The sequence below is a fragment of the Miniopterus natalensis genome, chromosome 2 (genome assembly GCF_054644295.1).
Source record: "Miniopterus natalensis isolate mMinNat1 chromosome 2, mMinNat1.hap1, whole genome shotgun sequence".
Classification (NCBI taxonomy): domain Eukaryota; kingdom Metazoa; phylum Chordata; class Mammalia; order Chiroptera; family Miniopteridae; genus Miniopterus; species Miniopterus natalensis.
The window spans coordinates 94,939,124-94,961,013 of NC_142082.1; the positions used below are offsets into that span (position 1 = coordinate 94,939,124).

General features: G+C 44.1%; 1 protein-coding gene and 1 pseudogene across 1 annotated transcript in view; one reads left to right on the forward strand and one right to left on the reverse strand.

The window, feature by feature from the left end:
* The window catches only part of FGF9 (fibroblast growth factor 9), a 46,862-nt gene extending 38,315 nt beyond the window's left edge, over positions 1 to 8,547 (reverse strand). Inside the window, exon 1 of the mRNA XM_016212909.2 lies at positions 7,459 to 8,547. Coding sequence (XP_016068395.1) covers positions 7,459 to 7,735 — 277 coding nt within the window. The 5' untranslated portion in view covers positions 7,736 to 8,547. The remainder of the gene's footprint in view (positions 1 to 7,458) is intronic.
* A 12,854-nt stretch (positions 8,548 to 21,401) lies between these two features.
* Positions 21,402 to 21,890, forward strand: part of LOC107536977 (tubulin-specific chaperone E pseudogene) — a 983-nt pseudogene continuing 494 nt past the window's right edge.

Sequence of the window (21,890 nt, forward strand, 5' to 3'; positions counted from 1 at the left end):
CTTAGCCATTTTCTCCATTTTGTTATAAAGTGCTAGACTTTGTAAAGACCTTGCATTAATGTATAACAAATATTGAGTTGATTTTTAAAAATCTTCAAATCTTGAAAAATTTTCTTACATTTTAGAGTTTAAAAAAACCGAAGAATAACATTGGCCTATAGTTAGTCTCATGTGACTAATAAAAAAACACTTACATGGATATTAAACAGTTAATTTTTCAACTCTCACAAAACAGACTGTGCTCTAGTGAAAAGATAAGATAAATACATGGCGATAAAAGGAGACGAGACTTTGTGTGGGGAGCACACAGTAGAGTATACAGATGATGTTATGATAGAATTGTACACCTAAAACTTATATAAAGTTATTAACCAATGTCACCCCAATAAATACAATTTAAAAACAAAATACATGAACTACATACATAAAATAAAGCAAAGGGCCCCAAGGTGATGTGAAAGACAAGAGATATTTCTTATAAAGGGGCATTCCTAATTCTTTTATAAGCACAAAATAGAACAAATATCTTGTGTTTACAATTCACAGAATATCTATCTGGACCTGCAAACTACTTTTTTGAAATGTGAAATACTGTATGGAAAAATAGAAAGCAAAATTACAAATTACATTTCAGATCTGATAATGGAAGATACACCAAAAATAAACAAGTTTATTATTAGTCTTTCCTACCTCACAAAGCAAATTGAAAGATAAGGCAATATTTCCATGAGACTCATTTCACACTTATTGATGCAATCGGTTTGTTTCATTGTACTATATCTAACTTTTAGTGTTGAAAATAATTAAAATTGTGGCATTTAACAACTATTAGAAGTCACATACAAGTGAATCTCTTCTTAGCTACCTGAAAACAGCACAATATAGGTCATAGTTACCCTGAAATTAGCATTAGGAATTCATTAATGTCCAATTGTCATCATAAAATGAAAGACAGGAAACATTTTTCCCCCTTGGAGTTCTGACCAATAAGGTAAACCATTTCAACAGGGAAAAGATTAATCACAAAACAAAAATACTCACATCTTCTAAAAGGGTATGTGGTGACCTTTCTTCTTTCCCTAGACAGGAGGCAGCTCTGAGAATAATGAATATTGGCCAGTGGTGACCTTCATGCCCAACAAGAAACAGGGAGTATGTGACTTCACAAAACCATGCAACTGGCTAGTATGCAGAATATCAAGAATAACAACAATAACAATCTAATTAATAGCTAGAACACTTGAAAATTTAGTGCCAAATGAGAGGCCTTCTCTCATTCAATCCTCAGGACAATCCTACTCATTATAATATTTTTTTAATCCTCACCTGAGGATATGTGTATTGATTTTGGAGAGAGAGGAAGGGGGAGAGAGAGAGAGAATGAGAAACATCAACATGAGAGAGAAATATCAATCAGTTGCCTCCCACATGTGCCCCAACCAGGGATTGAACCCACAATCTAGGTATGTGCCCTAACCAGAAATCGAACCCACAACATTTTGGGGCAACATTTTATGCTCCAACCAACTGAGCCACCTGACCAAGGCTCATTAAATATTTTAATCTCCATTTTACCAATGGGGACCCTGAGGTTTAAGGGTATTAAATAACTTGCCCCCAAGCAAACAGACACCAAAGCTTATCTCCTCATCTATTACACATATCTTACCATTAGTTTCACCTTTTTTCCCCAGATCCATGATTTCTGTACCATTTCTATATAGTTGTTCCATGACTAGCAACTAGAAGATGTTGCCTAGGTGAGATTCCACAGACCCCATGGGCAGAACTAGGAGTAGCAGAAGAAATGGAAACAGGTGAGCCACCAGGACTACACTCTCTTCTCACATAGACCTTGGGAAGGTAGGCATATCTAACATGTGTAGACTATTTATCCAAATTATCTACGCGCACAGAGCAAGCATATAGCTTCTTCTGTTAAAATAGCTTAAGTTCTGAAGTTGTTATTATTATATACCTTGGAAATGAAAGTATTAAGATATCTATCTTGTTTCTTTTCTCACATCAAGATAGCTGTAATTCATTGTATTAACTTATTCAATCAACAAACTATTAGTGAGTGACTATTATAAGCCAAGCTCCAGGCCATTTGTTGAGCATACAAGGATGAATAAGATATAACCTAGGCGCTATAACCTCAAAGGCCTCCCATCTAATGGGAGAAAGGATGAATAAAAGATGAATCTAATAACAATGCAGTGAATGCAGTGAGAGGGAGCCTTTTGAGGAAGAATCAGTGTCCAAGGATGGGCTTGAGAAGGGTAATCAGAGGGGCTTCCTAAATGAAATAGTACCTGGGACAAGCCTCCAAGAGGCTCACCATATGAAAAGGAACTTCCTTTCTAGTGACCCCAGGTGGAAAAGATTTCATCACCTCAGACACCATCCATATCTCTGCAACTCCTTGAAAAGTAAAGACCTCAAAAGAACAGTTCAGCTTTTCATAAGGTCATCTCAGTGATCTGAGAGCCAATGGAACACCTGAATATTTGAGTCACGGCCACTCCAGGTTTTTCTGTTTGAGTCAGAAAGACCTGACAACCTGGCAACAAGATCTGCATACACACACATATACCCAGGCCAGACTGGAATCCTTACCATTTATAGTACCATCTTGTCCCCAGTGAACTGTATAACCTCAACCAAGTCAGCTCACCTCTTTTGGCCTGAGCCAAGAACATCCTCTAACTGTCCTCATTTGAGTAAGACCCACTCCCCATTACCTGTTCAGCACAGAGGAGGCCCAGGAGAAGGCTTCTGTGTAGGGACATTTAAATGCTTAATGATCAACAGGAGAGGAGGGGGGAAAAGGAAAGAGTAAAGAAGAGAAAAAGGAAGAAAGAAGGGAAGGAGGGAGGGAGGGATTGTGCCTAAAATGAATACTGTGGCCCTCAGGTGTGTACCATGGTGATCTGTCTCTCCTCTTAGGCAGACACAACCTAGACATCCTCAAGTAATGGGTATTGATGGAGGTACATGGGAAATACAGGGTCCATGCCTAGTTTCATTTGGCAATTCCCTTTCACAGCAGCCAACAGTTCCCAGTGATGATGAGCTCACTGGGTTCCAGAGGGTCTTATGCTGTCTGAGGTCATCCCTGGTCCACGAGAGGCCAGGTCAGTTCTTTGGGACCACTTCAGGAAAAAACCCACACCAGACCTCCGTCCTTGCTCCAAACTGAGCAGGTAGCAGTGATCAGCCCCAGAGTTCTGTTCAAATGAACTATTAACCCAAAGCTGGCCCAGCTCCCAAGAGCCCCCTGTATTGTGCCTCACCTCCAAGGCCATAACAAGACCAGCCCTGGGAAGTGGGAGGGTGGACAGAGGGTGCTCCACTCTAGCCCATGTTCAACAGCCCTCTTGCCTAAAAGTCCCCAACACTTAACAGAGCTGCATTCTTCAAAGGACAAGAATGTACGCAGGCTGTGGAGAGAGGCATGAGATGAGACTTTGAGAAGATTAAACCCCCTACTACAGAGTTCCCTGCTCAGCCAGCAACCCCACACCAGGGCCATCCAGTCATTCATATCAGGGCCTACATCCCAGAAATTCCAGTCAGCAGCAACTTGAGCAAATCTCAGAGTTACTTAAAAAATGACTACCTGAATGGCAGTTATAATCCCACCAGTTTTTCAAGACTCTGGACCAGTCCTAAACAGCTCCTTAAATAGGCAGTCTTTCCCTTATCGAGATGCTGAAGAGCCAGATACACAGAACATAATTTTTTGAAATGCAAAACCCTGGAAATAAGATTGCTGTAACCTCTTTAAAAAAAAAAAAAAAAAAGGGTAATGCTACCCTCTAGTACAACTTCCACCTGACACCTGGCCCCTTTGAAGTGCAGCCCCAGTTAGGGTGCTCATCTCAGGTCTTTGCAGGCCTCGTCTGGGGTCTTGTCAGGCCACAAGGCACAGCCAGAGAAGCAGGCCATCTTTCCACCAAGGTTAGGGTTAACTACTCAGGATTCCTTCCCTGTGCAAGTAAAATAGAGGATCAGGCCCGACGCTCACTTTTTTATTCTTCTACATGACCATTTTCTCAATTGATGTTCTGCTCACATTTTTCTGCTGAGCAAGCGCTTTAAGGGGGGGGGGGGGAGGAAATGAAACGTCTGGCTCCCCTAGCCTGTGCCCCAGAGACACAACTCCCAATTCATTATCTCCACGCCACCACCCTCAAAGGGAAAAATACAGGGCTCCCTCAAGGTCCCTAAGTTGTCACCGATGCGGCTCCTGCTGGGACAGCAGTAAGATCCCCGCACCCCGCGTCCCCTGCAGTGCCGCAGTTGTCTCCACCAGGCCCGCCCAAAGCCGCAGTCACCTGCGGGGGTGGGGGGTCACTTTCCTCCTGCAGGTTCATTCCAGGTGGGAGATACACCTTCGATATTTATCAAAGTGTAAAGCCGCCCACCCCTGCCCCACAGCTACTCTTTTCAGAGACTGGGAGGAGACACTGAGGGTAAAGAACTCTGTCCCCGGAGAAGAGTCCGAGAAAGAGCGGAGCGGTGGGCGCCCGGTGCCAGGTGTGAAGCGCTGCCGCAGCCCCCGCTGGCCAGGAGCCGGGTCCTAGTGCCGCCGGCTGCCCCCGGCGCAGCTGCGCAGGCAGGGCCGGCGGCACCCGGCTCTCGCACTAAGCTGCAGAGGTTGCTAATATTGGGACCTGCCGCAGCGGTAGCAGCGGGAGACCGCGACACTGCTGTCACCCCGGCGGCCGTTCTCACTGCAACCAGATGAAAGACTAAAATAACCCTTTTCCCCACCCCCACTGCGCAGAGCCACCCACTCAGCTCCAACCAAGCCACCGAGAGCTACTCCGCTGAGCGCCAGGAGCGCCCTTCCCCCGCCGCCAGCTCCTGCCAACCCTCCAGCTCCGGGCTCCGCGCCCCCCATACTCGACCCGGGCGGAGGCCTCCGCTCCCCGCCTTCCCACACACAATGCCCCTGCCAACCCGGCCGACAGTGCCCTGTGAGTCTAAACAGTAGCGGTGTCACCTCCAGGATGGGGGCGGGGAGAGTGACGAGGTCTAGGTTTTTGTTGTTTTATCGTCTTTATTCAGCCGATGTACCGGCAGATCTTGTCCGCCGACCCCAGAGCGCGCCTCTCGGGGTCCTCCTCACCCTCGTTGTCCCCACCTTCCCTCGCCGGCACATCTCATAATCTCTCTACGCTGGGCCCAGTCGTGCTGCACCGGGGTTCCGAGGGTTCCTCAAAGACCAGGCTCGGCCAGTTCACACAATGCCTGCCAGGTGCGCCGCCGCAGCGCCCCGGGGACCCCGAGCGAAAAAGTCGGCCCACCCAAGCCCTGGAAAGCGGGCCTCCGGCAACTGGCCGTAAGCTGGGCTCCGGAAAGCAGTTAACAATAGCTTGCCGTCGTTCCGCCTGGCCTTTGTCCGCCCCCCATCTCTTCCCCCGCGCTCCAGACTTGCCGGCCTGGGCCCCGACCCACCTCCCGGGCACCGCAGAGCTCAGCAACTCTCCGTGCCCTGCCTGTGCGCTTCCGAAAGAGGGAGAAGGATCCAAGATGGAACAGGGAGATCAGGCACCAATATCCAGCGGGTCCTCAGCCCCCGCCACTAAGTCTCCCGCCGCGGCGCGCGCCTCCAGGGGTTCCCACACCGAAAACCATCTCGCAGCCGGGGCGGCGGCTGTCAGCCCCGCAGACCCCCACACACACAAAGAAACGAAGGGACTCAACTTGGGCCAAAAACCTGGTTCCCCAAACGCGGCCATAAGTGTGCAAGCCACCGCCCGTGGTCCCCAGACAGGAGTCGGGAGTCCCCGCAGTCCCGCAGGGCGCACCAGCCAGGGAGAGATCGCCAGACGTGGAGCGCGTTAGGACCGCGCGGAGTTGACTGGGCGACAGCCAAAAGCTCCACGGGCTGGGGCTGCGGAGCCCGCACCTGTCCGCAGACCGCGCGAGGACCCCGTTTTGCTGCGGGGCTCACGGAGGCCCCCGCCTTCGCCGCTCGCCCGGGTGGGTGCGGCTGGGACGCAAGGCGGCGGCTGCGACCCCTACACTCCAGCAGTCCCATCTACGGTGCCCACCGCCAGTGTCCAGGGCGGCACTTGTAAAGTTTAGTCTGCTGTACAACCACGGGAGCTGAGTCCAATGGGGGTGGGGAGGGGTGTGCGGGGGGGGGGGGGGGGAGATGTTTCAACTGAGTAATTGCAAGGCCGACAGTTACCCTTTTTTTTTTTTTTTTTGTACTAACAGGTTCAGCTTGGAGCTGAGGCTTTGGGGAAGCAAAGGGACAAAATGCTGGGCCATCCCATCCCAGGTCTGAATCCTGCTCGCCTCTGAACTCATCCACAGCCCCCAAACCTAAAGCAGATAGTTTAGATTGCGGTCAACATCTGGCATGAAAGCTTGAGAGAGAAAAATCACCGAGGGACTTTGTTTTTTATGACCCACTTTAAGTGTTGTCAGGTGGGTCCACTCAAAAGGCAACTTCTTCCAACAGCCTGGTGGCCCAAACTGGCACTTTTTTTTCTTTTGTATTTTATTTTTTGTGCAAGCAAAGGGGGGAAAAACAGAGTCCCCCACCTGGACTGTGCAGACTATTGGGCTCAGGGTGGCCCAGCTGGCATGTGTGTGCAGAAATGAAAGGCGATGGTTACCAGCCCTCCGGTCGGTAGCCTCCATGCTGAGTCACAAGTACTCTTATGGGGGAGTGAAATCCTCGGAACTGAATGCTCTATAGAATTAGCTCGCAGTTTTTGCACCCGCGCACACACTCATACCAGAGAGCCTCCCAGGAACCCCACCTAGGCTGCACGCTATGAAAACTGCAGAGCGTCGGTGGTAACTTGATGGCTGGAAGGACAAGCGCCCCCAGTGAGCGTCCTGTCCCTTCCCAAATCTAATAGGTGACTTCAGTCCTTCTCCCAAAAGAACACTCAGCCAGCAAGCCTGGCTCAAGGGGTTGAGACCCTCACAGTGGGAATCAATACCTTTCATTTACAGTTCAAGCAAGATAATTGTCAGAGGAAAGGGGGGAGGGGCAAAAACTTCATTGGGGCACCAGATTATAATGACCCGTGCCTTCAGGAAAATGCATTTTTAAGTTCTCAGTAGTTAATGATTAAAGCTTGAAACTCCTGGAATTGGTCCATCCAAAAAAAACAAAACAAAAATTCCTAAACCCGATCTTTCTGTATATCTGGTGTAAAAGAACGAGGAATTTGTGTGATATTTATAAATCATGCCCTTCTTTTAAAAATTAATTTTTTTTAAAGCCTTTCAATGTAGACTTGCATCAGTGCCAGCGGCAGACCTGCAATTCCGGAGGCTTTTTTTTTTTTTTTTTTTTTTTTTAAGCTGGCAAGACAGAGGCAGAAAGTGTGAGAGACCCTTCCCTCAACCCAGCCCGGCCACCCCCTTCTTGGTAGTTATAATCCAGATGTGTCACGGCGCGGACACGAGAGTGTTAATACCTACCGAATCGGCTGTGGTCTTTCCTGGTTCCCTGGATAGTACCATTGGGGAAGATTTCCAAGTGAAATCCAGTCCTGCAGTAGAGCTGCCTCCGCCTGAGAATCCCCTTTAAATGATCCAAGTCCGTGACTGCCGGTCCCCGGGGAAGCCCCCCTGCTTCGGACTGACCCAGGTGGTCACTTAGCAAAACCGGGCTGTCCACCGGCAACACGGGCACATTCCCAAACGGCACTGCATCCTGCACACCGAAATAGTTCCCAACTTCACCTAAGGGAGCCATCAGAAGGCTGGGCTGTTGGAGCACAGGGATAAACAATAATGATGGTGCCAACCCGGGAAATCTTAGGCGAGGTATATCCAACTCCCCTCCCGTACTGCGGTTGCAGAGACGGGGGGAAAAACAACACGTTCTTTTCTTCAATCCATGAAATGCATAAATAAAAGTAATCTGCCGTTTCACTGGCACAGGTTCAAGGTCAAACCACTAATAGCCTAAGAAACCAGCGCTGTATACTCACACACCGACACACTGATAAACACATCTATGTATCTCTCTGGGTAGAGCCCCGGCTCCTAGCAGGCAGGAAGGTCTGCATCCCAGCCGATGGTCATACTGGGGTAATTTCGTAGTTTCTCCATTTGGTTCCAGATCGGAATGACCGTAGCAACTTCAATGCCTAGGCGTTATTATAGGATTTTAAGATGCACCGGCTACGTCAGAATCCACGGGTCCTGACTCCGGGGAAGGCATGCGCCGTTTTTATTCTAACCGACTCTGCAGACATCAGCAGGAATCCTTCCAGGAGGGAAAAAAAAATCTCACGTTGGTAGCGCCGAAGACTCTCCCCTCCCGATCCCCCCTCCAAAAAAATCAATAATAAAATAATAAAACAAAAAGAAAACTTTAAGCGTCCAAAGCTGGGATCCCGAATCGTGCGGCGGCTCGGCGGAGGTCCATTGGTTCAGCGCGGACGGCCAGCGGCGAGCGAGGGAGCGGTGTCCACAGATCGCGTGCGCCCTGCGGCCGCGAACAGGTGTTGCCGCGCGGGCTCCAGCCTGGTGACGGGCGGAGCGCTCGTCCTGCGCAGCCCCGCCGGCGCGCAGAGTGGCGCAGCAGCGGCATTGGGCCGGGTTTAAGGTAGTGCTGCGCCGCCCGCGCGCCCCGCGGTCCTAGCGCCTGCCCTCATCGGCACGCTGCGGCAGGCCCAGCGCCGCCAGCCGGGCGCGACCACCCCGGGACCAGCCCCGAACCCCGGGTTACAAAGACGCTCGGAGAGACGCAGAGGACGCAAGCCCTGAGACTCCAAGTTCTCCTGCGGAACTGGAGCCTGGACCCCAAAACTTGGCTCGGCGCAGTGATGAAGGTTCAGGCAGGAGTGGCAAAGTAGTTTCGCGTGGACTCTAATATTGCATGAAAAATACAACTTAGTTAAGGGAGTTGGAGGGAAGGGGTCTGACTTAACGACATTGAATGGACATCGCAGTTTCTCCTTCATTCCTCTGCGGGGCTAAGGGTACTGCAGGTGAGACGAGCAGACGCGACCCCAGCCCCCCCCCACACACACACACACAGACACTCACACACACACGCACACACACGCAGGTGTGGCCTACGGGTCGGTTTTGGCCGGCCTTTCTGCCGGGCATCTCCGTGGGCGCTGTTCAGGTCCCGCCGGTGCGGTCCTGAAGGCTGCAGTGCGGGCGACGCCGGGCGCCCAAGACCCGCCTCTGTCACGGAGTTGGACCTGCGCGCGGGCGGAGAGTCGGGGCGGGGAGCGCTCCAGTGGGTCCCTCTGTCCCTAGACCACGCTACTCGGAGCGAGCTCGGGTGAGGAGAAGCAAGTCCAGTGTCCCCTCCACGGCCGGAGCCCAGGAGAGCCCGGCGCGTGGGGGCTTCCCGCTCAGCCCGGGAGCCAGCGTGGAAGCCCAGGCTCCAGAGCCGGCCTCGGGTTTCTGCTGGCGCCGGCCGCCTCCCCGCCCTGCCGTGGCCGAGACAAAGCAACCCGCCGCCCCGAGCTGCGAGGAGCACTGCAGCGCCAGGCTAGGCGCACTCTGCGCCGGGTCCCGAGGTGGTTTTCCACCACACGCGCGGGGACACACACACACACACACTCCCACTCACATTCCCCTCGCAACCGCCCGCGGGCCCCTCTCTCCGCTCCTTTGTTCACATTGTCCTAGAAAGGGCCCGACTCTCAGGTCAGGATGGGGAAACTTGGAGAGACTTGCGCGCAGCCTGACTACGGGGTGAGCGGTGAGCAGCGAAGTCTGAGCAGAGACTGGACCCCTGCGGCGGGAAGGGGAATCGGAGCCTTTTGGGGGGAGAAGTCGGCTTAGCAGCAAGAGGGGAAAGGCTGGAGGGGAAAGGCCGGGGTGTCCCCCTCGGGACCGAAGGTTGTGGAGATGAAAGGCAGCGATGAATTTGCAGATTCTCGGGCGACCTGGGGCAACCTCACCCTGCCCCCTCGTGGACGACATGCTCGGGTGGGCGAGGAACAAGGACAGGGACGAAGTGACCCTCCCTTGTTCCCATTCCCACACGCATTTGCCGCAGTCCCGGATCATGGGGTGCCGGCGCTGCCTCCTGCGTGCTGCTCACGTGTTCGTGAAGCACCGGCGCCCTGCCCAGCGGTATTTCCAGCAGTCACATCCACTGTGGGCTTTCACATTGACTGCTCGGTGGTGGATACAAGGAGCTGCGGAGCAAGTGTCACTTCTCATAAACCACCCCAGAAGCTTGCGTTCATCTGGGGGCAGCCAGCAGCGGTGGGTTAAGCAGGGGTATGCCTGGACCACTTGGGTGCAATGAGCCGGGTGGTTACTTTTTTAAGAAACCTGATGAAGGAAGAGACAGGCGGACAAGAGAGACGGAAAAGGGGAGAGGCTTGATCAAGAGGCAGCCGAGCAGCACATGGACATTTCCACTGAAGGCAGGACTGGGACAATTTCCACCAGCTGTCTCCCACCACATTCTTTCGATCTGAATTTAGACTGTCAGCCAATGAGCAAAGACCATTTCAGCTTAAGAATCCTGAAGCCTGGGGACTGTCACTTTAAAAAGCAATGCAGCAAAGGGAGAGCAGACTAAGTCGCTGATGGAGCATTTTCCCACTTAGAGGCAGTCTCCTCTGGGCATCCCTTTCCACTGCAGTTGGCTTAGTCCACACTCCATCCACATTCCTAACCCCAGCTGCAGGAAAACTTTCCTGCTTCCTTGCCCATTAACTTACCCATCCTGTTTCTCTCCCAGCTTTCCTATTACAGACATAGAAACAAGGTCCTTCCTTTCACTGCTCACATCACATTTCTTGGAAGCTCACCCCAATGGCTATGGCTGACTTCTTCACAATTCCTTCCCAGCTCTGCATTATCAGGAGCTCCTATGTTCAGGCCTATAAGTGTGTTTTACAAGTATTCTTCAATTAGTATATAGATGTTAAGCTCCAAGAAGACTGAGGCCTGGCTTTCTTGAGACATGTGGTGTAATTGGCATAATAGCACCTGCCTTGGAGATTGTTAAGAATAAAAGAAAAAATGCACATAAAACAGGCAGCACATAATAGACACTTAAGACATGGTTGCTGTTATTATACTATTCCTAACATAGTTCCCCAGGGATTTCTGCACATGGTATATTCAGCAAATACTATTCTTTACTGCAATCCCCAAGCTCTCTTAGGCTATCTCTTCTCAAAATATTTTAATCCTTCTTGTTTTCCCTTCTTCCAGTTTGTCCTCTGTCTTTTCTGCTGACAATTTGGTAATTAGCCCCAGATTGGAATAAATAATAAGGGACGAGTCATGAAGAGCAATGAGCACCAGCTTAGATCAGCAGATCTGGACCTGTCTTCCCCAACACCCACCTACTCCCTATGAATTTGATACAAGTACATACGTATAAATGGCCTGTAAACTATCAAGTCCCTTCCAATTTAAGATCACAATTTGAAAAAGCGCTCTGTTCACTTCCACTGCTTAGTTCATTAACATTCATCTCCTCTGATTTCATTGGACACCTCAAATGCAAATCACCACCAAATCATTTTATTTCTTTGCTACAACAAGGTGTAACCGGGCCTCTAGCCTTACATCCCCATTCCCTTAATTCCCCCCACCCACTCTGCAGCCCTCAGTTCAGTCCAGGGCTGTTGTTTGAGAACAGAGGAGTGTGGCTGGAGAAGAGTGGTTTGGGAAGGTTGACATCTATTCCCCATCTGACTCCCATGCACTAGACTTAAGCTTCAATGGTACGAGCACAAAACTGTTTTAGCCAGCGTTTACTCACTGCTCACTGCATTCCAGAAACTCTACTAAGCGTCTTTGTGCTTTATCTTTTTAATCCTCAAAACTACCTTAGGAGGTAGGTACTATTATTATCCCATTTGACACATGAAGAAACTGGCTTATAAAGATTAAGTACCTTGTTGACTGCCACAGGACTAATCAATGGTGCAGCCAAATTCATAGACCTCAGACCCCATTGTGCAACACTGGCCTTTATTATAATAGGCATATACTTTAAAATTTTTATAAATAGCATGTTTCCAAAAAATAAATATATAGACATAAATAACATATATGCATATATAAACAACCAATTAAGAGACATAATGAAGGATTAAAGACCCCAGTTACAATGGGAAAGAAGAAAAGAAAGATAAGATTTCTAGGAACAAAATGAACAAAGATGTGCAAGATCTATATGAAGAAATACATTTAAAGCTCTCTTGGGACACAAAGGAAAACTTGGAACAATCAGAAAGGCATATAATGTTCTTAGATTTTAAAGAACTCAATTTCATAACTATGCATTCATTTCTAAATTAACATAAAAACTTATCATGATTATAATAAAAATACCAACAAGTTTTTAAATTAGAAACACAAATGCTAAATTTTATATAGAAAATTAAATTGACCAAAAAAAAAAAAAAGTTTGAAATTGACAAGAAAAATAGCCTTGGCCAGTTTTGCTCAGTGGCTAGATCATTGGGCCAAAGGACTCAAGGGTCTTGGGTTCAATTCCAGTCAAGGGCATGTACCTCCGGTTGCAGGCTATATCCAGGGCCCAATCAGGACAGAGTGCAGGAGGCAACCAATCAATGTATCTCTCTCACATCGATGTCTCTCTCTCTCTCTCTTTCTCTCTCTCTCTTTCTTTCTCTTCCTCTCTCTCTTCCCCTCCCACTCCGTCTGAAAAGCAATAGAAAATATCCTCTGGTGAGGATTAAAAATAAAAATTAAAAATAAAGGGGTAACTAGCCATAGAATATTTTTAAACATTTTAAAGCTATACTAATTAAAACATAATAGTATCATATGAATTATTGATATTAGCATGTGAAAGAGAGATAAATAACACAGAATAAAAATTACAGAAATAAACCCAAATACCTATTGGAATTTAATACATGATAATCAATCAATGGGGAAAAAATGAACTATTAAGTAAATGGTTTTGAAACAACTGACTAGACAACTGGGGGAAAAGTAGTACCTAAACTTCATACTTTACTTGAGGATAAAATGTAAATGGAGTATATATTTAGATATAAAAATAAATCATGCCCAGCCAGTGTGGCTCAGTGGTTAAGTATCGACCCATGCACCAAGAGTTTACTAGTTTGATTCCCAGCTAGGGAACATGCCTAGGTTTCAGGCTCCATCCCCAGCAGGGAGCATGCAGGAGGCAGCCGATCGATGTTGATGTTTCTCTCTCATCGATATTTCTATCTCTCTCCCCTGTCCTCGCTCTCTAAAAATCAATAAAAACATTTTAAAAAATAAAAATAAATCATAACAAGTACCAAAAGAAACAATAAATTCCTTTATAATCTGAGTTGTGAAGGCCTTACTGCAGGCATACCTCAGAGATACTGCAGGTTTGGTTCCAGGCCACCACAATAAAGTGAGTAATGCGAATTTTTTTATTTCCCAGGACCTATAACAGTTATGTTTATACTATACTATAGTCTATTAAGTGTGCAATAGCATTATGTCTAAAAAAAAGTACATATCTTAATTAAAAATACTTTATTGCTAAAAAATGCTAACCACCCTCTGAGCCTTCAGGAGGTCATAATCTTTTTGCTGGTGGAGGGTTTTACCTTCAATTCATAAAAACACAATATGTGAGGAGCACAATAGAGCAAAGCAGAGTAAACAAGGTGTACCTATAATTGTATCACAGGATTCAAAGGACTAAAAGAAAATAATGATAAATTCAAACACACAAACATTTATTTAACTACATGGAGGACAACATAAATTCAAAAGATAAATGACAAAATATAAAAATGTGCATCTCATATCAAGATAAAGAACTAATTTCCCTAACACATGAAGAGCTTCTAAACCAATAAGAAAAATACAACTTCCAATTTCCAGTTAGACATATAAAGAGCTTGGAAGTTATCATTCCTGTCCAAGAAAATAGTTGAACAAACTGAAAGTCAACAACTCTTGGATCTATCAAAGAATTGAGGTCACAGGACAAACTGCTTCCCTGAAAACTGGAAAGACAGATAAATAGATACAGAAAATTACAGCTTTCTGGAACAGAAGCCCACAGCTGGAACCAGTATCTGTAGGAACACTTTAAACTATAATTAATGAATTGCTGGGGACTCAGTGTGTACAAGCTTGAGAGTTAAAAATTCAGAAGAGGCCCCTATACTTTCCTGAGATTTACCTCCAGAAGCCCTACTAGTACCAAGTTCTCAATGAGGAAATCTGAGACTATGCCGTACACCTAAAACTAATACAATATAATATTGAATGTAGTGTAATTGGAAAAAAAATTTAAGAAAATCAGAAAAATCTCCTCCTGTTTCCTTCAGTGGTAGGGGAAACATAACCACTTTGAAATATGTTCAGAGTGCTCTGTTCTCCTTCACAAAGTCATCCCTCAAGGAAAATGATTTTACCAGCACCTAACCAACCTGCAAGAAGGAAAAAATCCAACTCCAGTCCCCTCTGGCCTTCAATATGGATGAAGGGAAATACCCAGCTGAGGCAGCCTTACTAAAAGACTGAGATGTCATCATAGGACTACAGAACACTTCCCCTGCCCCCATACCTTACCATCACCTCCATAGGGCTCTTGTATAATAACAGGGATTAGAGCTAAAAGAATCAAAATACTCAGACCCCACTTAAGGAGTCTCTAGGGAAACCCGGAGACAAAAACAAGGACATGGGAAGAAAATTTCAGCCCCTAATGACACAGCTACTACAAACAGTAAAAACAGCGTAACTGCTAGTCAGATAAAGGCCTATTTATCTCAGTAATTTTTACTCAATACATCACATCCAGCTTTCAATTAAAAAACAAACAAACAAACAAAAAACAAAAAAACACAAAGCATGCTAAAGGTAAACACACACACAGTGTAAAGAGACAAAGCAATCAGAACCAGTCTCAGATATGGTAGGAATTTTGGTATTATCACACCAGGTGTTTGAAATAACCATGATTGATATGCTAAGGGCTCTAATGGAAAAAGTGGACAACATTCAAGAACAGATGGGTAATGTAAGAAGAAAGATTAAGACTAAAGGAAAGATTCTAAAGGAAAAGCTAGAAATCAAAACACTGTAACCGCAATGAACAATGTCTTTGATGGGCTTATCAGTGGACCGAACACAGTCAAGGAAAGAATCAGTGAGCCTGACCATATGTCAACAGAAACTTCTCAAACTGAAATACAAAGATTTTTTTAAAAGAAAGAAAAGGAACAGCATATCCAAGAACTGTGGGATAGTAATAAAAGGTGTGACATACACAGAATGGGACTATCAGAAGAAGAAGGAAAAAAAACTGGATAATGGTTGAGAATTTTCCAAAATTGATGACAGACTCTAACCCACAGATCTAGGAAGCCCACAGAAAACTAAGTGGGATAAATACCAAAAAATCTACATTGTATATCATATTCAACATATATTCCATGTCTACAGTGTAGACAATCAAAGACAAAGATAATATCTTGGAAAAGGCTAGAGAGAGAAAAAAACAAATACCTTACAGATCCTTTTCTCAATATCCTTTGCTGTGTCTTCCTCCATCCTCTTCTCAACATCCAGTGTTTAATGTCCAGAGGCTCAGTTACCAGATCTCTTCTCCATAACTCATTTCCAAGAAGATTTCATCTCCCAAGGCTTTCAATAACAATCCATTAGCTGAGATGTACCAGATTACAATGGTAGCCCTTTCCCCTCTCCTAAATAACCTTTTCCAGGAGTTGGACATTATTCCCAGTGTGATGAACAACCATGGTGATCAACCATGATTCCCTCAAAAGAATCCACAGACTATGCAATGCAATCACTTTACTTTCAAACATAAATTCTAAGCAGTGTTTCTGTGACTCATTCTTCTTTCCTAAGACTGTTTGTCCCCAGGTTTCTTCACCCCTACTGCTCCCCAAATTAAGTTTGATTTGTAATTAGTCTCCCACTGAGTTATGTTTATATTCTCAATGATTTCCAACTTTGCTTGTTGTTATCATTAACAAAAATGCTAAGTTTAATGGAACGTTTATCTGCTTCGTTGGTTATAGTGCTATGCTTTTGAGTGATTCAATGGATAATTACCAAGTTACCATTTTTTAATAATTACCTAAAATCATAAGACATAGGAAGAATAGAAAAACTATAAAAGCATAAGTTATATTAAGAAGAATAAAATATTGGAGGTGTGACTTAAGTTTCTAGAAGCCATGAATAAATTTGGTGAAGGATGAGTGAAAAAGAAAAAAGAAGAAGGGTAAAGAGAAAATTATTTTCGAAGAAGGTAAGGGCAACTATCCTTTGCATTGTTTCCCCCTGCATTTATTTTCTGGCTTTCATCTGGAAACATAGTCGTTCTGCCCTCTCTGTAGTTTTTCTTCTAGTTAAGCCTACTGGCCACAAATTCCCTGTTTTGTCAGAAAATGTGTTTATTTCACCTTCATCTTTTAAGATATTTTCATTGGGTATAGAATTCCTGGTTGGCAGTCATTTCATTCCTAGCACTCTACAGTTGTCATTTTATTTTCTTTCTTATAGCTTTTGGAATTTTAGTCAAGAAATCACCTGTAAATCTTATTGTTGCTACTTTGCAGGTAATGTATCTTTTATCTTGGGGTGCTTTTAAGATTTTTGTGTCTGACTTTTGAGCAGCTTCAGTATGTTCTTCCTAGATATAATTTTTTGTGTGTTTATTCTGCTAGGTTTTTACAGAGCTTCTTAAATCTAGAATTGATGTTCTCGTTTTGGAAACCTCTTTGGTATGTTTTTGAATATTGCCTATTCCCTATTCTCTCTTTTCTCTTTGGGACTACAGTTATGTATATGTTAGACATTTTTGTTTTGTATTTCTATTAGTTTTTCTCTTTGTACTTCAGGTTTGAGTATTTTCTTTAAATCTTTCTTCCAATTCATTCATCCTAACTTTTGCTATGTCCATTCTGCTACTAAACCACTTCAATAAGCTCTTAATTTCAGATAACAGTTTTTTCAGTCCTAGAATGTCCATTTAATTTTTTTAAATAAATTCCCATTCTTGGTGAAATTTTCCGTATTTCCATATCTCTCTCTCCATACACACACACACACACATATAATCTTGAACATCATTTTCATGTTTTTATCCATTAACTCCAATAGTTTACCATGTGGCCTGCTTCTGCTGGTTTTTCTTCTGTCTCTTTATCATCATTCATATTTTCTTGCTTCTTTGTATGCCTAAATATTGTTGATTGTATGTTAGATATTGTACGTAGAAAAGTGGAGGCTGCTCTGGCCAGTTTGCTCAGTGGTTAGAGCATCAGGCCTCAGACAAAGGGTCGCAGGTTTGAGTCCTGGTCAAGGGCACATACCTAGTTGCAGGTTTGATCCCCAGCCCCGGTCAGGGCACATGTGGGAGGCAGCCTATCAATGTTTCTCTCTTTCTCTTTCTCCCTGTCCCCCTGTCCCCCTAGTTCCACTATCTCTAAAAGTCAATGGAGAATAATATCCTGGGTAAGGATTAACAAAAAGAAAAAGAAAGAAAAGTAGAGGCTAATGATGATGATGCCGCTGAAGAGTGTGTCCCTTTCATTCTCTTCGAGAGACTGGGTGAAGAGCTGAGAACCTGAATCCAGCAGGAACTGAAATAGATTGGGCTAGGCCACAGTTTTAGTAAGACTCTATGGACTTTTGGTTGCTCCCCACCTCAGTCCTCCCACGCTTCTGATGAAGAGCCTGACTGGTGTCATTTCCTCAACCCTGAAAAATTGCAGGAAATCTTTCTCTACCCTTCAGAGGTTTTCAAATCAGCTCTCCAGCATCCTGGACACACAAAGATTCAAAATCTGGCAAAGGCCTTAAAGGTCCTGGGAACAGCCATGTACCTGAAGCAGGCCGTATCCTAGAGGTTTCTAATTTCTTAAGATCATAACCCCATGGGAGGTTTCATTTGACCTTTAGAAACTTTCAGCCCCACTCCCCAGCATCCTATGAATCCTACGAATGCAGCAAATATCTTGGGGAGAAAACCATCTCTGAGTTTGAAGCCCCTTAATTTTCTAGTTTGTCACACTAGCTCTGTGTTGGCATGATTTTACTGCTGTCTGAGGTGATTGTTTCATAAACAACAGTCTTCAACAACTGACTTGCACTTGTTAATCTTCATTTACAAGACTGCATGAATGCAAATTCAAGATAAGATTTAAAATTATTAGTGAATTACCATCTCAGATCTTCATAAAGGTGGGTTTACAACATTTATGAAACAATCACCTCAGACAGCATTTTCCACTGATGGGAGAAAACACAAAATCAAAAATAACATTCCAAATATTTCTAAAGATATATATAGCAGTAAAATCATGCCCTATATGAACCTCCTGGCACACTGACTCTACAAATTATGCTGGTATATAAATTCATCTCCAGAAAACTATGCCAGCTTCTTGATATGACCAAACTGGAAAGATGTGTTTATTCTTACCATCTCTCTGGATGGCTCTACCAAGCTGGCCTTTCAAATATGTGTTTGTGTAACATCTTTAAGCACTTCTTCTAGACAGCTGTAGCAATTCAATACAGCTCCTTTTGCTGTGACAGAGTCATTGCTGTTCAGCTAAGCTGGTCTTTAGTAAGGTTTTCAGCAGTAAGTACTTATGTGGTACCCTCTGAAGGACATCCAGAAAGTCCCTATGCCCAAAACTTATCACCTAATATTAATGCAATTTTTTATAAATCAGAAGGGAGAGACGAGTGAGTCTCATTCGTGAACTGACCAGGCCCAGAAGATACACTGTTAATATCAAGAATAATTAAATAGCATGAGTTTAAAGAAAAGTAGGAAACGACGACCACACCCAGCCGACGAAATCACTGCAGAGTTATAGTTGGTGAGGCATTTTTGTTTTCAATATATGGGAGCTACTTGAGGGTAAAGGAAACAAAATCATGTGTTAAAATGCGAACAGTGGCAATGCCTCCTTCTCCACTATGCTGTGACTGGATTATGTATGTTTTTTAATCAACTTGACCATATTTGGGTTGTTTGGTGTGGCATTGTTTACTTTGTGTTGAAAACACAGTAAAAAGACAAAAAAAGTCTCAGTGTTTCTAAGGATACCTAACTATGGAGAGAAGGCTGTGTTTTGAATCAGTTCTTATATGAAAAACTACAAAGAGATCCAATGACAGTGCCTGGTCTTAATCTTCGAACATTTCTTTTACAATGACTGGATTTTACTTACTACCTTCCTTACTTGCTTATTTCTTTTACTTCCCAGACTTCCAGTTGGGTTGGATGACAACATGGCACTTTTTCTGTCACTCTCAAGTATGTATCTGACTATGTGAATTTCAAGTGGGACAGTTACTGGTGACTAAACTATGGTATGTGAACTATATTTGAAAACATAAGCATCAATAGTCATATACCTAAAAGAAAAAAGGCACTGCTCACTCTGCTGAGTTTTAGAAAAACACACTGTACAATACAATATGGAACCAGCTATTGAGTTTTTTGCACATATTCTTTCCCACAGAACAAGATGAAAAGGAATGCTCTCCCACAATTTATAAATTCTTCTATCCACCAAAGAAAAGATAATGTGAAATGAGCAAAACAAGAGAATACAGCAAAGTAGAAAAAGCAGATTCCTCAAGTTCTCTTCTGCCATCAGACTGAAGAGGCTGATTAGCAGTTCCAAGACTGACTTCCTCATCTGTACAATATGGATGATAATACCTGCGACATACTTGTTTTCAGGATAAAAAGAGATAGACCAGATCAAATGCCTGGTACCTAAAAAGGGCTCAATAAAAGCACATCTTATTTATGAACATAAATTAATTTTACCTGAACAGGAAGCTATTTTCAACAGGGAAAAATAAAGAGAAATTATATTTATAAAGACTAAGTAATAAAGGGAAAATCAGAAAAAAATTTAAATATAGTATAATTAGTACTATACAAAAACTACATTTGCATGCAGTGGGGGTTCAGGAGCAAAGCCTGAGGAAATACAACCAATGGTTATGATCATGAACCTCCTAGTGTTTTTGTTCTATTTTCAAGTTTTTCAATAATGCACTTAATATTACTTATATAATGAAAAAATATGTATTTTTTTGAAAGCTAAATGATTCCCTTTTTCATAAAAATTACCTACTTCCTAGCAGAGGCATTCAAAATATTATTTTATATACTTCAGAGCTGTTCTGCATAATTGCTAATAATGATTTCATTCAATTCATCATTTATCAAGAGTCTTGTGCCAAACTACAGAAGGACACAAAATGAATGAGATAGGGTCCTGTCCTCATTACTTCCCTTGATAATAATGGTGGTGTTTCTACTGTTGTAAATTGGTTTGTTCATTAAGGTTTACAGGGAAACAGAGAGGGAGCAGGAGAGGGAAGAAGAGATATACTGCAAGGAACTGTGGGGGATGGTGGGGCAAATTCAAAATCGCTATGTATTAGAAGATGAACCAGAGGGAGATGGAAAAGAGCAAATTGTTACCACTGGAAATAAACCTGTGGAAACTACTGATTTTGAGTCTGTTATAAAATGGCGAAGACAGCTAAGCAAGCTGCAAAAAATTTTTTTGAGGAACCGCGCAGTAAATTGTGGTGACAAAGGAGGCATTGCCAAAGTGTATCTTAATAGTACAAATTTAGATTTGTTAAAAAACCTGCTGACAGCCCAGCTGGCATGGCTCAGAGGTTGAGCATCGACCTAGGAACCAAGAGATCACAGTTCGATTCCCAGTCAGAGCACATGCTAGGGTTGTGGGATTGATCCCCAGTAGGAAATGTGCAAGAGGCAGCCAATTGATGACTCATCATTGAAGTTTCTACCTCACTCTCCCTCCCTCTTCTTCTCTCTGAAATCAATAAAAATTAAAAATTTGAAAATTTGAAAAATTTTTTAAAAATAAAAATAAAAAACCTGCTGATGGCATGGGATGAAGTCATGGATATTGCTGATCAGCTCAGATATTTGATGTCCTTAATCTCAGTGAAAATAAACTGAGATTTCCCCCTGGCTCACTAAATCCAACTGGAACATTTTCTTTTTTTATATATAACATTATTAAATTTATTGCAGTGACCATGGTTAATATGAACATATAGATTTTGGGTGTAGGTTTCTACATCACAAGATCTGTATATTGCTCTATGTGCCCACCACCCAAAAGTCATGTCTCCTCCCATCACCATATATTAAGACCCCCTTCCCCCTCACACTCCCCCTTCCCTCTGGCAACCACCACACTGCTGTTTATGTCAATGAGTTTCAGTTTTATATCCCACATGTGAGGGAAATCATATGGTTCTTAGCTTTTTCTGACTTATTTCACTTAGCATAATATTCTCAAGGTCCATCCATGTTGTTACAAATGGATAAAGATGCGGTACATGTACACAATGGAATACTACTCAGCCATAAGAAAGGATGAAATCCTGGAACATTTTCTACACTGAAGGTTTTAGTCCTTGGCCGAACAGGAATAACATGGGCACAGATGCTCCAGTGTGCTGCTGGGTGGCTGGTCTTCCAGGAGTCTGACAATCTTTCCATTTCAGAAAGGCTGGCTGCTGTTCTACACATGGTCAAGTCATTAGACCTTTCCTCTAATCAATTAATTGGTGAAAATCAGCTGTTTCTAATAGCCTATCTGCCCAGATTAGAACAACTGATCCTTTCTGACATTGGAATTTCTTCTCTACATTTCTCAGATGCTGGGATTGTGTGCAAAACTTTAATGTCCAATGCCTTGTAGTCAATGACAAGCAAATATTTCAATGGTCATTCATCAATGAGCTGGATAAATTACACAGTCTGCATGCTTTGTCCTGCCTAAGAAACCCTAACTGAGGGAAGCAGAATGGAAACCACCCTCCAGTTCATTATCATCAAGATCAGTCAGCTGGTGACCCTAAGCAAA